The sequence below is a fragment of the Myotis myotis genome, unplaced genomic scaffold (genome assembly GCF_014108235.1).
Source record: "Myotis myotis isolate mMyoMyo1 unplaced genomic scaffold, mMyoMyo1.p scaffold_m19_p_18, whole genome shotgun sequence".
Classification (NCBI taxonomy): Eukaryota; Metazoa; Chordata; class Mammalia; order Chiroptera; family Vespertilionidae; genus Myotis; species Myotis myotis.
In genome coordinates, this window is record NW_023416322.1 from 34,459,260 (window position 1) to 34,482,591 (window position 23,332).

Genomic DNA, 23,332 nt, shown 5'->3' on the forward strand with positions numbered 1-23,332 from the left:
TCTTGAAGCCAAATTCTCTCCCAAGCCAGTGTGGTGCTGGGAGCGGAGCGCGTGTCCCCGCTTTTGTCTCTGGAAGCAAACCCTGGCGCCCATGCGGGTTTCTCCCCGGCCAGGTCGCTCCGGCTGCACACGCAGGGCCCCAGGCTCCCAGCCTGGTCCTTGCGCCCGGGGCGCCCGCAGTAGTTGCGCTCGGTACCCGCAGCTGCTGGCCCCTCGAGCTGGCCCCTTTCTAGACGCCAAATTCCCCTGGAGCCCAGCGATCCTGGGCCGCTCCCTTCCCAAAGGCGCGCAGGAGGGGCGAACTCTAGACGCCGGAGGAGCCGGACAAGGGGACCTTTCCAGGAAGCCAGCGTCAGAGGAAAAAGCTGGGGACAGACCTGCCGGGCCTTGGCCAGGCCGTCCGAGAGGGTGGCCGGCTCTGGGCTTTGGCCCCCCAGCACCCAAACTTTGCGGGCAGAGGTGTAGCTGGGGCCAGACCTGCCCACCTCCTCCGGTCCCGCGCCCTGCCTTTCCCTTCCTCCCCAGCCTCTCCTCCTGCAGCGCCCCGGCCGCCAGCGTTTTCCCGGGAGTGGTCGGCAGGTTGCCGGGCGCATTGTCTTATCGCAGGTCAAGTCTCCACGTCCCTGGGTCCCTGATGTGTGTGGCTGCCTGTGTGACAGATGGTGCTTCGGGAGCCTGCGAGGGCACGAGCGTCTCTGTTGTGCTGAAAGGAGCCTCCGTTTGTTTAGTCGTTTCTTTATGATTTCGGAGAAGCACTGGGGGGGACCAGGACGCCTTCGAGTTCTGGGCCTGCTCCCCGTCTGCCCGCGGGACCGGACCCTTCTCCAGCCCTGGGCGCCCCAGCCTGTGCCCCAGAACAGCGGGAGGCCCGGGAGCCGGATTCCTTCCCCTTCTCCCTTCCCTCCCCCGCGAAAGCCAGATGTGTTCATCCTTCGTCATTTGTCAACGAAGGAAATGAAGTGAGGGAGGCAGAATGATGGAGTTGGTCTATTGCCCGAGGCGCACAAAACCCAGGCGTCACAGGCTTGCGGTCGTCCCGGGCTGGGCCTCCTGCCGGCCGAGGTCTCAGGTCCAGGATGCGGCCCTGCCTAGGAGAGACGGCTCCCTCCCCGCCCGGCCAGCTCCCCCCGAGCGCGCGGGCCTGGGGTGGGAAGGAGGCCGTCCCCCGCTCCCGCACCTATCGAAGACCCTGATTCCTTTTATTGATTGATTTTCTGACTCCCCCTCAGCCTCCAAAATGATGCTGAGTCCGGACCAAGCTGCCGACTCGGACCACCCTAGCTCAGCGCACTCGGATCCGGAGTCGTTGGGCGGCGCGGACGCCAAGGTGCTGGGCAACGTGTCGGACCTGGAGCCGGTGGAGGAGGCCGAGGGCGACGGCAAGGGCGGCGGCCGGGCCGCGCTCTACCCGCACCCGCAGCAGCTGAGCCGCGAGGAGAAGCGCCGCCGCCGGCGTGCCACGGCCAAGTACAGGTCGGCTCACGCCACCCGCGAGCGCATCCGCGTGGAGGCCTTCAACCTGGCCTTCGCCGAGCTCCGCAAACTGCTGCCCACGCTGCCCCCGGACAAGAAGCTCTCCAAGATCGAGATCCTGCGCCTGGCCATCTGCTACATCTCGTATCTCAACCACGTCCTGGACGTGTAGGGGCGGGAGCGTTGCCGGAGGCTGCGGGTCTGGATGTCGGGGGACTGAGACCGACCCCGGAGACTTGGACCATGGAAGAAGTTATCAGCGTGTTGCGTTCTCTCGAATCAGCAGGGGGACGAGGGAAGGTTTCCCACTCTGGAAGGTGGGGTTGTCTGGCAAGCTGTGGGGCTTGCAGGGGGTACTTCCCAGGCCGGCGGACCCCCGGGGGCACTGGAGTTGGGCCGCCCCCAGGCCTCCCCTCCCTGCGTTAGGATCCCTTTAAGGGTGTTTCCTTTAGCTCACTGGAGACTTGGAGTTCTCCTTAGTTTATCTCCCACGAATCTTCCAAGTTTTGAAAAAATGAGGGCAGAAGCTCTGAGTATAGGCTCATAACTTTAGCCGATCTGGATTTTTCTAACTGACAAATCACCAAACATCCGGAGGGGAAGGGAGGGAATGTCTTCCAGGGTAGAGATTTTAGGCACCTGAAGGTGGAACAGGAAATTTTCTATTCAGATGCGAAAAGAAAGATTAGATTAGAAACCAACTACAACAGACAAGCCCTATTGCATACTTGGTAAGCTCAAAAAGATACAGTGAGAACAGACAGACACAGTGTGGGACGATCTAAGCTTGGAGGGAACTGAACCCTGAAGTATGACTCTAATGTAGACAGGAAAATCCATATTTAAATGGAAAACTTAATATCTGACTGCGTTTTCAGGCAAAGTGCCCCTTTATATATCCAAAAACATCTATTCGTGACCTTAAACGCGTGGACCCATAGGTGCAGTTAGAAAAAGACTACCTATTTTTATTTATGTTAGAAGGAGTAGAGTATTTTTTCCAAGACATTTATTTTTCAGAGTGGTGATAACTTTACTTTGGATACTCTGTGCCAATTAATTTATAGTCACGTGTTTACACTTTTTCCTGTGGAATAATACTTTTTACGTGTTTGTTGAGATTATACTGTGGTCTTTCTTTTGGCTCTAATTATATTGCACTTGCATAACAAATTTCCCACTTCTCCCTGTTTCTAAACATATTTTATATATTAAGATGTTTGTGGTGAGATCAGCAACACTAACACTCCACTATTATAGTTTTTTAAAAAAGTAAGTGTTGTTATTCTTATCTGTAGTTATGTCTGAAAAGTACTTTACAAACTGTTTATAAGGAAGTAGCTTCTGTGTGTGTGTGTGTGTGTGTGTGTGTGTGATGTTTGTGCCTGGGATGATTTTAGGAAATTAAGTTATTTTCCTAAAAAAAAAAGAATTCAGAAACTACTTTCCTCTGTGACAACCAAAAAGAAAAGTCTATAACCTGAAAATGTTTCATGTTCTCAGCTGTGAAACTCTTAAAACGAGGAGTGTATTTTAGAGATAAGGGGGGAAAAAAAAAACCACACCTGCTATCCAAAGATTTTAGTCTTTTTCAGGGTTTTTGTGTGTCTCTGTTGCTTTATATAATGCAATATTTTGTAGTGAAAATAGATATAATCTGGTTTCTATCTGACGAGTTTTTCATATCTCATGACTGGTGCGCTGTTTTGCATACAAATAAAGGTATCAAGTAAAGCCCTCGCCTTTATTTTTAAGCATACTGTCAAAAAAAAAAAAAAAAGATGAGCATGAACTAGCTTAACAGACTCAATTCCTCAGGAAGGAACTATGAAAGAAAACACAACCAGGCCTTAACGTATTTATCACGGGGATATTTGATGCTCTCCTAAACTTGAGCACTCATCAGTCTCTAGCTAGGATGGTGGCACAGATCATGTTTCCCTCCATGAGGAAAGATTATAGGGTTCACGTGAAAATATTACTTGAATCAGAGATTCTTTTGCTCTGAAAGGAAACTCAGTAACTAAGCCAACCTCTTCAAATTAGAGCCGGGAACCTGAGGCCCAAGGAGTTCCGGTCCCTGCGCCGTCACATGGCTATGTGAGAAGAAGGCCCTGATACGATGATGACTCCCAGCCTCATGGCACTTATTAAGAACAAGGTGTCAAACATCTAACCAGGACATGACACCTGCAAACAAGAGAAAAAATTTAGCCCTGGGCCAACCCTGAGATATGAAGAATGTCATCTACAAAAGCTAATAGTCTAACAATGTGAAATATTCTGTCTACCAGCAGGAGACACGAATAACTTAAAAACTACATGCACACATATAGAGAGTTCTATGAAATATGGACTGTATCACACGCAATCTCTGGTTGCGGAGTGAAAATGCAATTAGGTGGATGCTTGGTTTTGTGCCTATAACATATGGGAATGTGATTGTGAGCGTTTTTTCACGTTCACCCAGGTATCTTGTAGTTAGGTTCACAGAAACCTAGTAAGTGAGGCTTCACACTCCTCATGCGCAGGTGCTCAGTAGGGATGCACCAGGGACATGAAACAGGACGGTGCCTTCTTTGGCCTTGTGACTGGACAGAGCCCCGGTCACGGCTGCTGCGGCTGGTGACGTCAGCCTGCAGACACCTGCTACCTGGAGGCTGAGGGCTTGCAGGTCTTGCCCCTCTAGGCCTGGGAGAGATGCTACTCCCAGTCTTCATGGAACTTCTCTATTCCAGGACAGGAAATGCAGTCTTGCTCTAATGCCAAGGACATGAGGGCCTCCTTTTCCTGGTAATGAGCCCAACTTCCAACAGACCGACACAGTTCTGCCACTGACTCTAGGAGGCACCTACTCACTCACCTCCCTAGACGAAGACCCTTGCCCTTGGAGTTGGACATAGGGCACAGACATAGACAAAGATCAAAACCCCTCTCAGCCACACAGCCCATGTGATCCCAGGATTTCAAACCCAAGGCTGTTGAGCACCTCCAAAGAGACAGGCAGCACTGTGACACTCTGGTAGACCAGAGGGTGCCTGACTGATCCCCACACGTAGCATGGGCTCCATGGCTACTCAGCCATAGTAAAGGAGTAATGATGCTTCTTTGAACAATGATGATGGTGATCTTTCAGTCTTCCATTCAGCAAATATTTACTGAGGACCTACTGTGTGCTGCGCATTGTTTGAGATGCTAAAAATAGAGCCCCAGATGAGATAAAGCCTACTGACAACGAAGAGATAAACTTAATTTCAGGTTTTACTAAATGCTGTGAAGATGACAGCTGGGGTGCTGGTAGGGGTTCATTTTAGATAGATCTGCCTACCCAGCAGCCCACAGTCGCTGCCACCTGTTAACCTGTGCTGTGCTTATGCCACCAAAACACCCTGTGCCAATCACTCTCCATCCCCCACTGGCAACACCCTGGTCCCTCCCCCCAGCTTGCTCTCTCCCTAGGCAGACCCAGGGCCTCAGTTCCTTCTGCTGCTGCACTCACCTTCTCCTCTCTGCCCCATCTGCTCAGCTGGCCAGGGCATTACTGCTCCCCAGAAAACTCTAGCCCCACCTGGCCCAGCTGACAAGGCCACCTGTGCTGGAAATCTCCATGCCCAGAGGCCCACCTGACTTCTGCCACTGCTGGAAACATCCAGAGAAAAGGGGCAAAAGTCCTTAGCAAGAACCCCTTCCCTTGCAGGGAGAGGGCGGGGAGGGGCAGTAGCTGAGAGAGAGAGTGGGTGGCAGGATGGGTCCGGAAAGGCAGAGCAGGCTGAAGACAGGGCAAGTGGGTCTGAAAGAAATGAGGCTGCAGAGAGGTGGAGGGCTGGGCGGGAAACACCTGTTCCCACGTGAACCCTATGCGTGGGGCTTCCTCCAGTGGCCCTGCCCCAGGAACAGGTGTCCCCAGACCGCTCTGATCTGGCAAGTACAGAGGTGACCTCTGTGATGCTGAGACTTATCCAGTCCCCACCCCTGCTGTCCACCTCTGGACCTGGCCTCCCACCCACTGAGGTTTGGGTAGGCAGGAGCCAAGGAGAGGGGGGGCACCGACTTGAGTGCACACACAGCTAATACCCTTTCCCAGAAGGGCGATCTCCTTTATTGTTGGTAGTAGTGGGAATACTGACAGCAAACACGTATGAGTGTGTACTATATGCTTACTGGGTTACATGCTTTCCATGCATTATCTCATTGAGTTCGCACAACCCAATGAGGTAGGTACTTTTGTCGCCATTTAACATACAGGGAACTTAAGGCTCAGAGAGATTTATAACTTGCCCAGGGTCACGAAGCCACGTTTGTGGATTTATCAAAGTGCCTGTCCTTACACTCTACCGTTTTCATTGGCTCCAGAGGCAGCTGTGCCATGCACAACCCTACCCTTGGCTCCTGCACCCCATCTCTCCACCCATGTGCTTATGGAAGCTTCAGCGCCGGCCACCCGACTGGGGACACATGCAGGCGGGGACTGCGCCTGCACTCTGCTCGCCAGGTCAAGTGCACGGAAGACACTGCAGTCCCTCCCGAGGGGCACGGGACTAGCCCGCCACTGTCCACAGCATGACTGTTCACCAGCACATGGGTGGGTCTGGCTCCACGGTCCCCCACCCACACCCCTTGGCACATGGAGGTCAGTCCTCAGGCTGCCCCAAGAGCCATCTTTGAAAGTTAGCATGTCACCCCACCTGAAAACATTCCCGACTCCTCATTGTCTATAAACACATACACACACACACACACACACACACACACACACACACACACACACACTCCAGTTCTTTCTCTGGGCACAGAAATCTTTCAGAATCTTGTTCTAGACACCCTCCAGCATCATTTCAGCCTCTCTCCCTGAGTTCTTGACAAATTCCTATTTCCTCACTTCCCTGCAGATGCCTGCTCCTTTATTATTTTTTAAAATTATTTTTTAAATCTTCACCTGAGGATATGTTTATTGATTTTAGAGAGAGAGAGGAAGGGAGAGAGAGAAAAAACATTTATCGGTTCCCTCCCATACATGCCACGACCAGGGATGGAACACACAACCTCGGTATGTGCCCTAACTGGGAATCAAACCTGCAAACTTTCAGTGTATGGGAAGACACTCCAACCAACTGACCCACCCAGCCGGGGTGATGCCTGCCCCTTTATAACCTGTGCCTTCGCACTTGCTGTCCCTCTGCCTAGTATGCTGTCCTCCAGCCTGACATTCTGCCCTGAAAATTTCAATTATTTCATTGTCACCCAACACAAATGTAACTGCTTTGCAAAGTTTCCCTCAATTTCTTTGGGTGGTGTTAGCTGCTCTGCTCCAAGTCCCATACAAACATCATGCGGCCAGCACTGATCTGCTTCTCCCATCCCAGTGTTTGAGACCCAGGAGTCTGGGGCCAGCTTCACACTGTGGCTCCAACCTAATCTAAATGTGTGATGCTGAACAAGTTACTTCAGCCTCCGTTTTCAAATGAGTGGGAGGGGACCATATAGGTACCTATCTCAAGTGCTTGCTGTGAGGTTCCCATGGGATAATGTAGAGCAGTGGTTGCCAACTGGTGGTCCGTGGACCACTGGTGGCCCGTGAAGTCTGAAAGGTTGGTGACCGCTGATATAGAGTGCTGGCCAGAATAGAAAGAATATAACAAGTGCTCAATAAATATGAACTATTATTATTATTATTACCTTCGTATTTACTGTATGCATAGGAGGAGCCACAAATAATAATGCAGCGATAATTCATTGACATATTAATGATTCGTGGTCTCCGCCAATGGTATTCATTAGCATGTGACATTATTAGCTCTACAGAAAGTCAAACAAATAGTCTTTGTCCTATAAGACAGAACACTTTATAGGTAGGTAAGTAGTAATCTGTGGAATAAGCCATAAACACACATCTAAAGTCAGAAAGCCCCTCTCCACTCCCCGTGGGAGGCCTGGCCTCTACCTGCTCCTTCTTTACCTTGGTTTTCCCAGAGCACTGAGGCCGGGACAGGCACGACTGCAGGGTAGTCAGGAGCACGGACGACAAAGCCTGCCTGTGCTCAACCCCCAGGTCTCCTGCTAACCAGCTGTGGCCGTGAACAAATCATTTCATTCTGTGCCTCAGTTTTGTTACCTGTAGAATGGGGGGATAATAGGACCTCGCCTGTAGCATTGTTAGGAAGATGAACTGATTCACATGAAGCACTTGGAGCATGTCTGGTGCCAGGCAACCTTTTCCAAAGTTAAACAGCTAAGTGATTTTTGAGATAGTGAAGGGAGAACTTGTTGGAACTTTCCATTCAATTTTGCTACTTATTACCAGGTGAGGAGGAAATTGCACATGTCTGCTGATCATTCCGGAAAAATATCAGGAAAAGGGGAGATTTCAGGAGTTTCTTGAATGACGGGAAAGGTGATTAGATTAGTGGATGCAGGCGGAGGGGAGGTCCTCCCTAGGGATCCCCTGGGACCAGGATGGATAACAAGGAGGAAGAGGATAGTGGGGTCAGGAGATGAAAGGAACATCCATCCCCCAGAGCTGACTGGTGGAGGGCACCTGGCGCACTGACAGTAGTGAGGGCTGGATTGGTCCTGATAGTGGCAGGGGAGCTGCGCTGGGGGTGGAGTCTGCCACCAGAGTGGGGGCCCGGGGGTTTGGCTACCTTCGTTCAGGTGTGAGTCCATCATTGGGACTGGTGAGGGAAAATCTATCAGCATGAATTATCTCCCATACATGCCCTGACCGGGAATCGAACCCGCAACCTTTTGATGTACAAGACAATGCTCCAACCAACTGAGCATTCTGGATAGGGTTGAACAACTACTAAAAAAAAAAAAAAAAAAAAATACTGTTATAGAAACTTTAGGAACATCCACAAAAGCTAAGGGTTCTAATAGCCTGACATTTCATTTATACTCTCCTTGCTTTCCCACCACCCCTCTGGGCTATTTGAAGCAAATCCCAAACATAGCATCATTTCATCCATAAATATATGAGCAAGTCTCTAAAAGAACCCTTTCTCCTTCTGTAAGATAACCGAAGCACCATCATAACAGTGAGAGCACCTACGTTTGGAGGGAATTTCACAGCTGGCCTAACCAGCACCCCCCCCCCCGCCCCCTTTTCCTCCCGCCAGGCGGGTCACCTCTGGTTGTCTTCCTTCTACTTTAAGGACTCACCCTCCCCTTTCCCCGTTGTGCTTAAGGCTGGTGCTTTCTCTTACACACATGTTGGATGTGAGTGTTCTTGTCATCACCCCCCTCCGCACTGTCATGGCTGGACATGCCTGAGAGCTGGCCATTTCAGTACAAAAGGCCAGTCCCCAGTCCAGAGCTGCCGTGTGTGCCCCAGGGTAGCTAGTAGTGGCCGACTGGCTGACCACAGCCCAGGGTAAAGGAGAAGGGCGACGGGCTGGCAGGACACGATAGAGTGGACACACTGGCCAAGACCAACGTACGCAGATTTTAAAGATTTAAAAACAAAAAATGAGGTAGATTCGGTCCTTTCAGTCACAACTCTGTCACTTATGCTATTTCTGCGAGCCCCTCAGGCCCCCAGTTCGGGGTACAACCTTGCACTCTGAGTGGTTATGTGGCTCGCCCACAGTCTCACACCCTGTCAGCCTGTGACACCAAATCCACATGTTGACCCCACGCTGTCTGCCCTGCACTGTAGCCTAGTGACTAGTAACAATATCAGCAAAACAACTGCCCAGACATAGCACTTACCCATCGCGGGCACTTCCCATTATTAACACACTTAATCCTGCCCCAACCCAATGAGGCAGAAGCTCTAAGTGACAGACGAAGACGCCAAGACACAGAGAAGTTAAGTAACACGCCGGAGCAGCACCGGTGACTGAGGCATGAATGTGGGGTGTGGGCCTGCATCTGGCTTTAGAAGGTTCTATGCTGACGTCATGAGCCACTGCTCCAGAATGGGTCCCCCTGGCAGGATGGCCCTGACCACACTTAGACTTTGGAGATTGCTCTGAAAAGCTAAGTGGTTAGTGCCCTGCACAAGTCTAAATAAATGAGAAAAGAAAAAAAGTCTGCTTATGGGAGAGACTGTGTGGGTGTGGACGCCTTACACAGAGAAAATGCGCCCATCCCCGAGGCCTGCGCCCATTGTGACGTCGTGGGGCAGGTGCCACGGCGACACCTGTCACACACACCTGCACAGCTCATGTCCCCTGGTCCTTACACCTTGCCCTGTTTCGGAACCTTCTTATCGATACCGCTTAATGCCAGACACTTCTTTCTATTGTCACGTGCTGTGCATGGGAGGAGATATTACAACAACAGCTAATTACTAATTTTTTTTAAAAAACTCTGGAAACCTAATTAAAGTTGTGGTGATTTTAGCAGTTGGGCCTTCAAGAGGCATTTGCTTGCCCCGGTTTGTGTGGAGCGAGCTCAGGCGAGCTGCGTGTGGCAGGTCTGGCCCTCTCCCTGTCGCTTTCCTATTTGCATAGGGCCCGGATTTGTCTTTGGCTCCTTGTATGGTTAGGGATGAGACCCTCGGTCCCCGGGGAGGGGGGCAGGTGTTGCTCCAGTCGAGCGAATGGAACCAAATTACAGGACCGTCTGTCACCTCCTCTGGGAGAAGGTGGAGGGAGGGAGGGAGGGAGGGAGGGAGGAAGGGAGGGAGGGGGACAGAGAAAGAAGGGGGGAGGGGAGAGGCCACTGGGCCAGGAGAAGGGAGAGCCAGCCTCTGAAGGGGGCTGCCAGTGTGAGACAACAGCCCAGCAGCCTCCATGCAGGAGGAGGAGCGAGGAGGATCGGGGGTGACACAGCTCCCGGGGGTGGGAGGTGGGGACCCCGCGTGGCCTTCGACCTCAGGCTCTTCACTGACCCGCCTTGACCCACAGCCACTTAGGCCGCGTCTATGCGGCGCCAGCAAACACTCATGCTGGAATTGGTTTTCACTAAATTGACGGATATATTTTCTGACTGCACTGACTTGGGGCTGTGTCTCTATTCTGTGAAATCTACCGAAGGCAGAAACATCCAACGTATCCATTCCCTTCATCTTTTGGGCTAACAGCTTGGGCGCGTGCACACACACACACACACACACACACACACACACTTTAATTAAGCCACACCAATTTGCGCGTGCAGACCCAGATGCCCCTCCGTGACTATAGCCACCGCACTTCTGCCTGGATTTGTCCTTTGGGGAGAGAGCGACTGGCTGATGGCGGAGGCCACCCGGCGATGTCCTGCAGCTTCATTAACACGGGAAGTTACTTCGAGCTGCCGGATATAATCAGAGATAACGATGAACACGCTGCCGTCGGGGGCGGCCCCTGGAGATGGCCCTTCTGCCCAGCGCTCCAGTGGGGCCCAGGAGTGTTATTCTAAGCTGCCTGAGAAAAATACAAACAGATGACCGGCCCTCTGTGGACCACGGGGACAGCAATCATAAATTGCCATCACTGTGCCTTTTGTTGTGAATAGAGTGGTGCAAAGACTACAGGAGAGAATGAGAAGGGAACAGATTTCCAACCAGATAGAAACCAGTCCTTGGCGGGTCCTCCCAGACTAGTGTGGGGAAAACAGTTTCACACACTTATTCTTTCTCTTACCCCGAGGCAGGGGAGGGTAAGGAAATTGTCAGTTCCCACTAGCTCTTTCAATAAGAAAAGAACTGAGGCATGGAGTGATGATGTGCGGTGGGGCTGAGAAGAGACAAACAAATTTCGTCCCCTTCTCTCCGACAATACTAGTAAAATGATTGACAGAGATAATCCCCCTGTGAGAGGAAGGAAGAATCGCTAGCAGACAATGGGCTGGGCTGCCACTGTGGCTGGTAGGGCTCTGTCCATCCGATGTCAAGTGATGACTGAAAAGTGAAAAATTAATTCCATTATCCAGCTGCTGTTGCTGCTGGGTGCCAAAAGGCCCAGATGTTTCCAAACATCTGGGTATCTGACAGCATGTTTTTACCATATATCCAGATGCTCTTTATTGTGTGGACAAAGGCCAGATCTAGACACGGAGAAGAAAAGAAACTGAGAAGTGGGGAGCCGAGAGCTTCAGAGGGGGGACTGAGTGGTGATGGGGGAAGAAAAGGAGGAATTAAAGCAAAAAGGCAGAAACCATAAAAGCAAGTCAGGGTTCCAAAAAAGAAGGATGGCCCTAACTGGTTGGCTCAGTGGATAGAGCGTGGGCCTGCGGACTGAAGGGTCCCGGGTTCTATTCCAGTCAAGGGCACATGCCTGGGTTGTGGGCTTGATTCCCAGTAGGGGGCGTGCAGAAGGCAGCCAATCAATGATTCTCTCTCATCATTGATGTTTCCATCTCTCCTCCCTTCCTCTCTGAAATCAATAACAATATATATATTTTTAAAAAAACGCAGAAAAAAAACAAAAGAGATGAACTTTCTGCTCTTGGCCTTGCTCTCACCCTGGCTCCATGGAAAGTATTTCACCTCGTCCGCGGCTGTGTGACAGGGAAAAGGTACGAGAAGTGACCTGGAAGACACCCTGAGGAGACCCGGGAAGCGATCTGGGCCCGGACATCACGCTTACCCAGGGCGGGTGGCTGTGTGTCTGCAAAGAAGTGAGACTGGAATGTGGAAACGTGATTAATACAGCGGGGACGTGGTTATCACACTCAGGAATGAAACGTCGACATTCCAGACAAGGAAGTCCACGCTACGTAAAGCATTGCAATGCGCCGATTAGTCAACTTTGTTCCCAGTTATCAATCAGGATGATGAGCGTGGTAGAGACAGAGCCGGAGATGGTGTACCAGAAGGAAAGGGGTAATTGAGTGGGGGAAGGTGGCGCAGCTTGGTGACAGATTTAGAGGAGGGGACATGATGTGATTGAGGTGATGGTGGGAGTAAGCATTAGGCTTTCAGGACAGCTCACAAAGCCGTCTGCAATTCCCAAGATGTCTGTTATCTACGAAATGCAAATCAGGAGGGGAGTGACATCATGTCAGATTATGGCCACAGGGAGTAATTATTTAGACATTAAAGGCTACTGAAGGGAGTGGCTGACAATATTAATGATGTCCAGATGGACAGAGTGTGATGCGAAAATTATTTTCTGGTACAAAGAACAAGGGAATTCTGATCAGGTTTTCTCTTCTGTTGGACAGTCTGCATCTCTTGGAGGTTTGCCCCTCAAAGAGATGGTGGCACTCAGAGGTGGCCTCTGTGAATCAAAAACCGTGGGGTTTGCAGAGGGAGTCAGTCTCCAGCTCCGCAGAGGCAAAGCAAAATCAATATGCAAAACACTCCCATCATAATTATGGCTATAAAAAGAGGAAATAATCTCAAGATGGTGTATGTAACAAGCTGTTGATTGGAAACTCTTCTTTTCCAACTCTTGCACCACCCCATGCTGCCTTGCTTCCGCACATACAGCAGCTGCAGCAACTTGTTGCTTGTTTTTCATGGGCCTCCCCCCTCCCCTGCTCCTTCTGCAATACTAGTGCTAATACAGACACCTTGGCCATTAATACTGGTATCAACTGCATCACCACAGGTAACATATTCTCAGCCATCGAGGAGAAATGAAGCCTGGCCAAGATCACAGTATCGACAACAGCAGCAAGAAGAAGGAAACCACATCCTGGGATCTACACTGGGAAAGAGTCACAGGCAATGGCAGATTAAAGATCAGTTTCAAGAAGATCCAGAGGCAGAGTCTGCCGACCTGGACTACAGATGGGACAGTGCTGCCTGGAGTTCTGTTCTCTTCCCAGAGCAGGTGGTGAGATTCCAGTGAGAATCACCAGGGTGCCAAGCCTGTTGTTCATCTCTCTGACCGAGAGACGATAAGCTCTACACTGAGAACCACAGGCAACTTGGTTCATGGTGCTTGGGTTTCATCCTGCAGGCCCCGGGGAGCCACGGAGGCCAGACACACCCACGAAAGCTCAGGCAGGCTGCAGGGGGGAGAGGCAGGAGCCCGGAGGGGCAGGCGGAGGCTGCCACGGTACAAGCGAGGACGACAGAGATGCAGAAGAGCAGGGAGATGTGAGAGATGTTTGAGGTTAAATGGGCGGCACCTAGAGAGTGACCCTTGAGGACGACTCATGTCACCCCCGCCTCCTCCCGCAGGCTGTCGCCTCTCTGAGTTCCCCACAGGGAGTTTGGCACCGGATCCATCCTCTGCCCGGTACAGACAGCAGGACTGGAGACCTGTGGTCACCATGTCGCTGCCTCTGTGGGGTGTTGAGTCTCTATGGAGCCAGGCCTCTGTCCTGGGGCCACCGACCAGGAAGGGTGTGTCCTCTCCCAGTGCAGGAAAGGGTTAGCTCAGGAAGCCTGGGTTTCTCAAACCCTGCACGTTCCCGAGAAAGGCCTGACTTCAGGAATGCTTCTTGGCAGCTCCTGGGAGATGATCTCTGAGCCTGGAATATTCTGCCTGGTAAGAGTGTCTGTCTGCCTCAGGCCTTGGGCCACGTCCGATCAGATACTAGTAGTTTATGCTTTGTGGTGAGCACCTGGCTTGCTCTGGGGGCTGGAGTCTGAGTAGCTGAGGTCAGCCACCCAGCACCGCATGCCCACAGGACAGACCCCCCCAGCAAAACCCTGGACACCATGGCCCGGGCGAACCTCCTCGGTTGGCAGCATTTTGCACGTGTTCTCACACTCTGCTACCCGGAGCATTACGCACACCCGCCAGTTCTGCTGGGAGGGACACCTGGATGCTCGTACTCAGTTTCTCCTGGACTTTATCCCACATGCCTCTTCTCTTTGCTCATTTTCATCTGTATCCTTTCATTTGAATAAACTCAAACCATGAGTGGAACAGCTTTCCTGGGTCCTGTGCGTTCCTCTAATGAATCATTGAGCCTGAGGGTGGTCTTAGTGACCTGGGACACACTCCACCCCGGGCGACAGCAGATGAGACAGCTGGAAAAGTACCCAGCCCCAGAGTGGTATTGCACCCAGAGCAGATGACTGAGCGAGGCCACGTGCAAACACCTTTAGTGGGACACTGTGCCCTGGACACGGGGAGGATATTACCCAGAATTCCAGGTAACTCTAGGCTCTCCCCAGGGCCTCCAGGAAGGACCTCTGATGCTGACCTCTGGGAGCCAACAGAGCACGTCACCTTTTCCTTTTCAGCTTTTTCAAAAATTCTAATGCCCTCCCTCGCCTGTTGTTGCTCATTTCTTTTGCCGGGTAGTTGTGTCAAAATTGGACCCCTAATGCAGGCACTTTCTAGAATTTACCCTGCACAACAGATGTGAGAGCCTACACGTGCCCCAGAAATGCAATACAGCGCAGTGTGTACATTTATGGGTTATTTCAACGGCACGCTGGGATACAGCAGGGAAATTAAGCTTCCCAGCAACGGGCATGGTCCACAGCCAGGAAACCTGAGGCTTGCCTGGATGTAAGTACAAGCTTCTTGAGCTCACTCGTTATTTTTACCGCTGCAGGTTTGTACGTATAACATGAGCTCTAATTCATGAGCGGCACCCACCTCCTCTTCACATCTATCTGGAAAAGGACTTAGATTGACAGGTCTTTCTGCTCACCCTGCAGCCCGAGCTCATCCTTGTTCTCAACTCCAAGCCAAGGCATCAGGACTTGTGATAATATTTCAGTGAAATGAATGACTTTTAAGAGCACATCCTTTCAGTATTGGTAAAGCTGCTCTCCAGTGCTGCCAGGCCTTGCTACACTCTGGCTCTGCTACACTGGGGCCTCAGCTCGGCACCTGGGCCAGTGGCAAGCAAGACAGGCACTTCCTTACAGGCGCTTGCTCATGACCTTACAGGAGGCAGGGTTCAATGCGGGAAATGGAAATCTGGGTATGTTAAGCAAAAAATAATTAACTACAGGAGATGCGAAGTACTAAGTTATCGGGAGGGGTGCGGGAATGGCTCCTAGGCTGGGCTCCAGAAGGCCAGCAGGGGAACTGTGGAGTTCAAGGCCGCCCTGCCACGCCTGCTAACCAAGGCCTGCCCTCTGCTACCTGTACCACAGCTGCCTCGAGACACCAGGAAACTCAAAACTGACCTGCTGAGGACACGCCCTGTGCCCTGGACCTTGCTCACCAGTCACAATAGCCAATGGGGCAAGAAGACTGCCGCTGCCTCACTTCCACAGTTCAAATCCTGCTCGTGCAAGTAAGTGGCAGAACCTAAATTGCACGCAACACCCCAGTGGCAGGGAAAGCGTGGCAAATGAACTTTCCAGAACCCGCAGTACAGGAAGCACACGAAGAGGCGAGAATGGGGCTTGTCAGGCAATGTACTGCACCCTAATCCCAGCCCCAGTAAATTCCTCCTTTAGCATTTCCTCTTCATTCGAAAACACCAGGGGCATCTCCACGGATAGGGCTCCTTCTACTGGACACGCTGCCATGAACCCTTCAGCCTCCCAAAGCGAAGATCTTGCCCCTTGAGCTGGGATATTCCAGCAACAGCATTGGAGGAGCTGTTCCAGGTGAGGGTTGTTACACTCAAATACTTCCCGGAAGAAGGAAAACATTCAGTACAAGCATCAGGGAGTGTTCAGATGAGCGAAGAGTCAGTTGAGAGACTGTTGCCTGGAACATTCCTGCCTCCCTCCCACAGCAGGCCCTTCTCTGGGCCCCTCCGGAGATCTCTGCCTGTGACTGTGTCTCACCTGAGATGTGTTTGTTTGGCCCAGAGGTGGAGAAAGGCACTCTTCCTGCCTCCTCTCTGCCACCATGGTGCCTGGGAACGCCAGCCATGGCTGAAATGCCTTGTCTCTGAGGTGACACCACGCCTGACAGGGACACAATTACTAGAAGAAATACCTTCAATGTTACCAAGCTGTTGAAAGTCTCAAACACCTCTTGGAAGAATGTAACCTAAGAACCAATCTCTGGCAGGTGTCCACTGATCTCGGGAGGCGTCAGGGGCAGAAGTCACTCATTCGATAACTATTATTGGGTGTCAACTACATACCAACCACAAGGTTAGGTGTTGAAGATACACACACACACACTCACTCACACACAGATGATCTTGCCTGGAGGGAATTCACCATCAAGCAGAGAAAGCTGACGAATAAAGTGGCATGCTGGGAAGCACAGGATGCTACAGGAACACTTTTAAGAGTGCAAACAAGGATTGTCAATGATGCTTAAAACTGGAAACAAAAGGTTGGTGGAGGACTTCATAATAGATGTTCAAGCTAACATCATCTGAACACAGGATCAACTCTAACATTTCTAAAAGTGAAGCAGCCAGTCACTATGGCCCTCCCAATGCGATGGAGCAGAGAGCACGTAGCACCACTCATGGAGTTTTACTGCAAGAAAAAACGGCACTGAATCTATACTAGTATGTCTCTGACTTAACACCCATTCAAGGAAACACCGGGGTTAAAGGAACATGTTAAATGACATCAAAGGGATGTAATCAGACCAATTCAGAATGAGGGAAATTCTTACAGGAGAAATAAACTTAGTTTCTTTGACAAATAAATTGAAATAAATAGCAAAAAAATAATAGGAGGAGCTGATAGAGATTTATAAAAACTTACGACACAAACCAAAGAATGCAATTTGTAGATCTTGATTCAAACAAATCACCCATAAAATTACATTTGGGGGACAATTATCTGAACTGAACATGAACTAGATATTAGGTGACATTAAAGAATTATTATTAACTTCGTGGAGAATGACAATGGCATTGTGGTTATATTAGTGTTGAAAGAATTGAGTCCTTACATTAGAGATAGATAAGGAAGAGTTCACAGGTCAAATGCTAGGATGCTTGGGCTGGTTAAAATATCCCAGATATGTTCATATGTTACATGCATTACTTGCACAGCTTGAAAAAGAAAAACTAAAGTGTAGGGACCAGCTTTTTCTTATTCACCTTTAACATGCAAGAGAGGCCTTATTTAATCGGAGGGGTGGGGCAGAGGCATGTCTATGGAACCAGGTGTGTCAACGATGGAGGTTACTGCAGGGAAGATGCTGAGGGAAGCAGAGAACCGGGAGGATGTGCTGGAAGACCTTGCTGCTCAAAGAGTGGTCCATGACCCATTGGCATCTCCTGTGTCATTATAAATGGCAACATCTCAGGCCCACCTCAGACCCACTGAACTAGAAACTGCATTTTAATAAGATCGCCAGGTGATTCATGCGCCTGTGAAAGTTTCAGACCCACTGCCCTAAGTGCAGCTCGTCTTTTGATAAAGTTGCTTCATTACCCATCTCTGAAAGCTCCGAGTGACCGAATCCAAGATTTCATGCAGAATCCCCCAAGAGCACGGATTTGTGTATTAATCTGTTGCAACACCTACACCGGTTGCCTTACTAATGGCTGATCCACCATTTATTCCTGGCCCCCAGCCACACAACATCCTCCCTGCCATGCTTCCTAATTGGTAATCTGCCACCCATGACCTTGACCAGATGGTGTGCTGCCTTGGGACCCCTGGCCTCATCAGCTGATTCCACACTCGGCCAGAACCATATTACAAAGGGAGGCCAGTGCCTGGAGCATCCGTTGAGATGAATGGGCCCCCAAAGATTGTGGCATGCAATTAAAGGGAAAGAACTCTATTAAGTATTTTTATGAGAGGCCACGGCCCTTTACAGATAGGGGTCACCAGCCCTGCTATTAATCTAGTCTTGCTCTGTCCTCCAAATAGAAAATACTTTACATATGAAGGGATATGAGGAGGGCACGGGGCAGCTGGGGAGTGCGTCAAATCCACTCAGATGACGGGGACTGTCTTCTCCATCAGTGGTATCTCTGCTGTTGGGCAGAGCCAGCCTCTAAGTCTACTCAGTGACTGACGTTTGTTCAGGCACCTGGCTGTTTGGGGATATTCATTCTGGTGATCGCTTTAATAGGGCCTGAGGAATTTCACACTTAATCTCTGAGTTGAGATGAGGCATGTGGCCACCATATCACAGCCTCTTTCGTGAAGTGTCTCAGAAGAGATTCTTCCCAACGTTCTGCGTATTGGCCATGAGACATGCTCAGCACCTTCAGATCTGACTCTTTTTGTTTTGCCTCAACTGCCTGGGAGGTCACAAAGGCAGAGCTGAGCAGCAGGGCTGTGTGTGGGGCGGTGGACTAGGATGTGGGCTCTGAGGCCCATTGCTTGAGTTTGAATTCCAAGCCTGCTGCCCCCCAGCTGTGTGACATGGACATGACTTACCCCCTCTATGCCTCGGTTTCCTCCACGAAAAAAAGGGGGACGCCGAAACCGGTTTGGCTCAGTGGATAGAGCGTCGGCTTGTGGACTGAAAGGTCCCAGGTTCGATTCCGGTCAAGGGCATGTACCTGGGTTGCGGGCACATCCCCAGTAGGAGATGTGCAGGAGGCAGCTGATCGATGTTTCTCTCTCATCGATGTTTCTAACTCTCTATCTCTCTCCCTTCCTCTCTGTGAAAAATCAATAAAATATATTTAAAAAAAAAAAAGGGGGGGGATGATAGTGACTTCTACCTTATAGTCTTGTTGTGAGGATTAGATGCGGTACTACATGCAAAGCGCTCAGAATAGTGCTCATTAATGTTATTTATTATTACCTATGCAAATACTTGCATTCCAAAACTCATTCTCCGACACCCACTGGGTCCCCTGAAATTCAATTCTGACACTAGCTACCCAGTGTAGCACAGTCCCCATGACTTCAAGGTGAAGTCCTTCAGTAGGACTTTAGGTAGTTAGTGTCATATCCCACAAGATAAAGGGCAAAGTCCCCAAGACCGTCCCTACTTCAGATGCCAGTTACAAGTGACATCCCAGGACACCTGCGCTCCGGTTGGAGTTGGCTACAAATTCAGGGATTTCCATGAGCCCCCTCTAGGTTTGCTAATTTGCTAGAATTACTAAAGGCTACAACCTGGGAACCACTGAATGAAAGAGATGCATTGGCAAGTTCTCAGGGGATGCAAGAGCCTCCTTGCCCCCTCTGGGCGTGCCACCCTCTCAGCATGCCAGCCTCTCCCCACCAGGAAGCTCTCCTGAGCATTGGCATTCACTGTTGACCTGGGGTTCATTACATTGATACGTTGGGTTAAATGAACTCAATTTCCAGCCCCCTCTGCTCCCCAGAGGTCAGGGGCTGGGGTTAAAGTTCCAACCCTCAAATCCCAATCAGGAACTTGGTTTTCCTGCCTTGGCTAGCCTCTCTCTGCCTTGAAACTATTTAAGGGCCCAGTGAGAGTCACCTCTTTAGCATAAACCCAGGTACGGTCAGAAGGGACTCTTATGATAATAAAAGACACTATTGTTGCTCAGGAAATTCCAAGGATTTTTGAAACTCTGTGCCAGGAACCAGGGACAAAGGCCAGCTGTATTCTTTATACTATCACACTAACCAAATATTCTGAGCACTCATGCTGGGCCAGGTACTATGCTGGGCATTGGGGAATCCTCTGTATTTTCAATGGTTTTCATTAAACCACAGGCCTGGTAGACAGTGCCAATTCAGTCTAAAGGCCAAGGAGGACCACGAAGCTAAAACATGTTGAGTGCCTGCCATGCTCTGCAAATACACATTGTTTCATTTACTTTCAATCCCCGAAATTAGAGGTTTATAAGCCATTTTGATAGTGCATTCTAATTTATCCAACATAGTCACAATCTCATAAGTATATACGGATTTCGTTATGAATAAAATACCTAAGGCATAGTAAGCTAATAAGAATGACATATTTGGATGATCGCACTTTCCAAAGATGACCCTATCAACAATCTGTTCCTACCAACTGCGTTTGCCGTGTGACACGGGCCCTCCTGGGCTGCAGGTGACGGCTGCGTTCCTTCGTCTTGAACCTGGACAGAGCCCAGCTAGAGGAGGCCATGGAAGGAGACACTGCTCTGCTTGGCTCTTTTTCTCTTGGGACATGTGTCCTGGGCCCTGAGCTGACACGTAAGCGCAGATGGCCCTCGAGGGAGGAGCTGGCAGTCAGCATCAACCCTGCAACTTTATTATTTTTGTTAATTTTTAATCCTGACCTGAGGATATTTTCCCATTGATTTTTAGAGAGTGTGGAAGAGAGAGTGAAAGACAGAGAGAAATATCGATGTGAGAGAAACACATCGATGGGTTGCCACCTGCACAAGCCCCAACCAGGGCCCGGGTTGGGGAGGAGCTTGCAACAGAGGTACGTGTCCTTGACCGGAATCGAACCTTGGACCCTTCCGCCCTCAGGCTGATGCTCAATCACTGAGCCAGCCTGAGCCATGCCGGCTGGGCTTTACAGGAACTCTGAATGCCACTCATCCACTTAGTGAGGAAGACTTAGCTAAATCAGATACAGACTGTAACCACTACGCGGCAGTGTCCTGCTCACATCCTCTCTGCTCAGAGCCTCATCATCACCCTCGCGATAAGTATCCAAGCCCCATACCTGGGACCGCATCCTCCATTCCCTCATCTGCACTTGGGCACCAGCCTTCCGATCACCTGCAGCCTCCGTTCAGTCTCTCACAATGAACGATGAGGGAACAAGTCGATACATCTGAATCTGTGCAAGACAGCAGCTCTTTCAAAAGTCTACATACCTCGTCAATGACGGCAGAGAGAAAGGGTCCCATTTACTTGTATGACGACAACCCTCTTATATAGGATGATGGCAAAAGCTAAGAGAACACTCCCTAAAGGTGCCTGACACTGTAGGGTTGAGGGCGGAGGCAGGGCCGTCCTGGTCCTGACCAAGGAGTGTATACCAGCCGTGGTCAATTTGTCTCTGGTGACTCGGTGTGGACAGTAAAATGACAGCACCAACAATAAGCCTTGCTCACTTTTCCTTTAAATGTACCCTCTTCAAGGCTTTATTATCTGTCAAGTATGGTTCCCATGATCCCCCAGAGCAAGATTTTTCATCTCTTGCACAGTGTAGCTTTCAGGGGGACCTCCTCCACAAAAGAGAATTCTGTTAGCCCCAAATTTCCTTTGTAGCCAAGCCTTTAAGAACTCATCTATTCTCAAAAGTAGGTATATTTATATTCCTCTTTCCCTGCAGGGGATCGAGGAGAGGAATGGAGTTGGCAAAAGCATTCAACTCACCAGTTATTAACGTTGTGGATGGATTACGTTCTCTGTGGACGAGGAGGGGTGTGCTTTCCATTCTGGGCCAGCACTGACCGAAGTATCTGGGGAATAAAAACTCATTTTAAAATTAGCCCAAGCAAAAATACATAAGAAAATGCATTGTAAAAAAGACTCATATGGTGCAGCGGCCAGATAATAGGATTTTGATCACCCCCCCACTTCGGGCGGTCTCTCTCCTGCTCTCCCTTCATTTGCATGCATAATTGAATGTTGACTGCATGATGAACACCGAGGAGAAAATACTGCTGTGAAATGACCAGGATGTGCCACACTGGTGCTGTTCTAACCTGCAAGGAGCCCCTCCCCTCTCAGCGCCTTTCCTCTGTTCCCACAGCCTGTGCCTCCTCAGATGGGAGGCCTGGATCTCCATTCACAGGGCCGAGGGGCCTTGTAGGGCTGAGCTAGCTCTCCGAACCCTAGCATTTTCGAGGACATTCACAACTCCCAGGAGATCCCGAAATGACATTTCTTGACATTCACATTTGCTTTTGCTTTCTCCTTTCATCCTTTGGAAAATATTCGGAAGATGTGATCTTTTCCCAAACATAGAGTGACTTCAGCATCTCGACTCCTGGGCAACCTATGCTGTGCCTCTGCATCTCTGCTGTTCCTTGTCACAGGAGTGAGAGGGTCAGCGTTAACTCAAGGGAAGATGGGATTCATTCTCTACACCTTCGAAATAAGGAGAAGGCTGTCCGTAAAGGATGATGGATTTTATTTATTTATTTTGGTTAATCCTCACCAGAGGATATTTTTCTATTGCTTTTTAGAGAGAGTGAAATGGAGGGGGAGAGACAGAGAGAGAGACATCACTGTGAGAGAGAGACACACACACATTGATTGGTTGCCTCCTGCCTCAAGCCTGCAATCTAGGTACATGCCCTTGACCAGAATTGAACCCGCGACCCTTCAGTCTGCAGGCTGACACTCTATCCACGGAGCCACACCAGCTAGGGCCACAGAACAGATTTATTCACACATATGAGTTGTTATACAGAGAAAAGAAAGTTAATTGTGGAGGCAAACTCACTTTCGCCTTTATGGTAAGAGCGTCCAATAGCTCGGGCCTGAACTTAGCGGAGTCACATCCAGAAAGTCTTTTCTCCTCCCACCAGGTGAGCAGCACCAGGTACCCGAGCAGCGGAAACCTTGTACCTTAACCCCTCGAGGGTGTCGTCCGCGTGTTTCCGGAGCATCTCTCAGGGCCCCGTCAACCTCAGCGAACTGCTCTGGGAAAGTTCTCTGACCTTCGGAGAGCTGCCTGTCTGCTTTCTGCGATGACCCATTGACCCGAGGGGCAGGGGCAACCTGTTTTCCTGTCCACCCCTGGAAATTACAGGGTGTTCACAGATTCTCCTTAGGAAGAGAGGAAATGCCTTCTCGGTCCTTGAGCTTCATGCAAAGTAAGTACAAGTGAGTCTTCTACAACTGCCCACACAGGTGGCTTCCTCAGCCCATTTCACTACAACCAAATGGCTTTTTCTCCCCCTTACATATTCCCCATTTTAAAATCTAGACTTACAAATGCAGCCATTGAAGGAAGAACAAACTAGTCTTTGGGCCTAATGCATTTTTTTAAATAATGAGTTTTTAAGAATGGAACCGATGTTGGCCTGCCTTCCTTTTGTCTGAGTAGAAGCTCAGCACAGTATGCAGGGGTTGCATGTGCTCCGACGCTGCCCAGGATATGGGCTATTATTCCTCCCCCCTTGACCAGCAGGGTCTCATCTCTCTTTCCCTTTCAGCCTTTTGTTTGAACAGATGGGATTGGGGAAGCCAGGGAAGAAAGCCATTCTGTTCTCATTAACTCTCCCCACACACAAACACAAACCTGGGCTTTGGGGA

General features: G+C 50.2%; 1 protein-coding gene across 1 annotated transcript; it reads left to right on the forward strand.

Annotated features, from left to right (window-relative positions):
* Positions 1-1,202: 1,202 nt before the first annotated feature.
* NHLH2 (nescient helix-loop-helix 2) lies at positions 1,203-1,824 on the forward strand. Its single transcript, XM_036342569.1, has one exon. It carries the CDS (start codon positions 1,238-1,240, stop codon positions 1,643-1,645), a length of 408 nt encoding a protein of 135 aa, XP_036198462.1. The 5' UTR covers positions 1,203-1,237; the 3' UTR covers positions 1,646-1,824.
* The last annotated feature ends 21,508 nt before the right edge of the window (positions 1,825-23,332 follow it).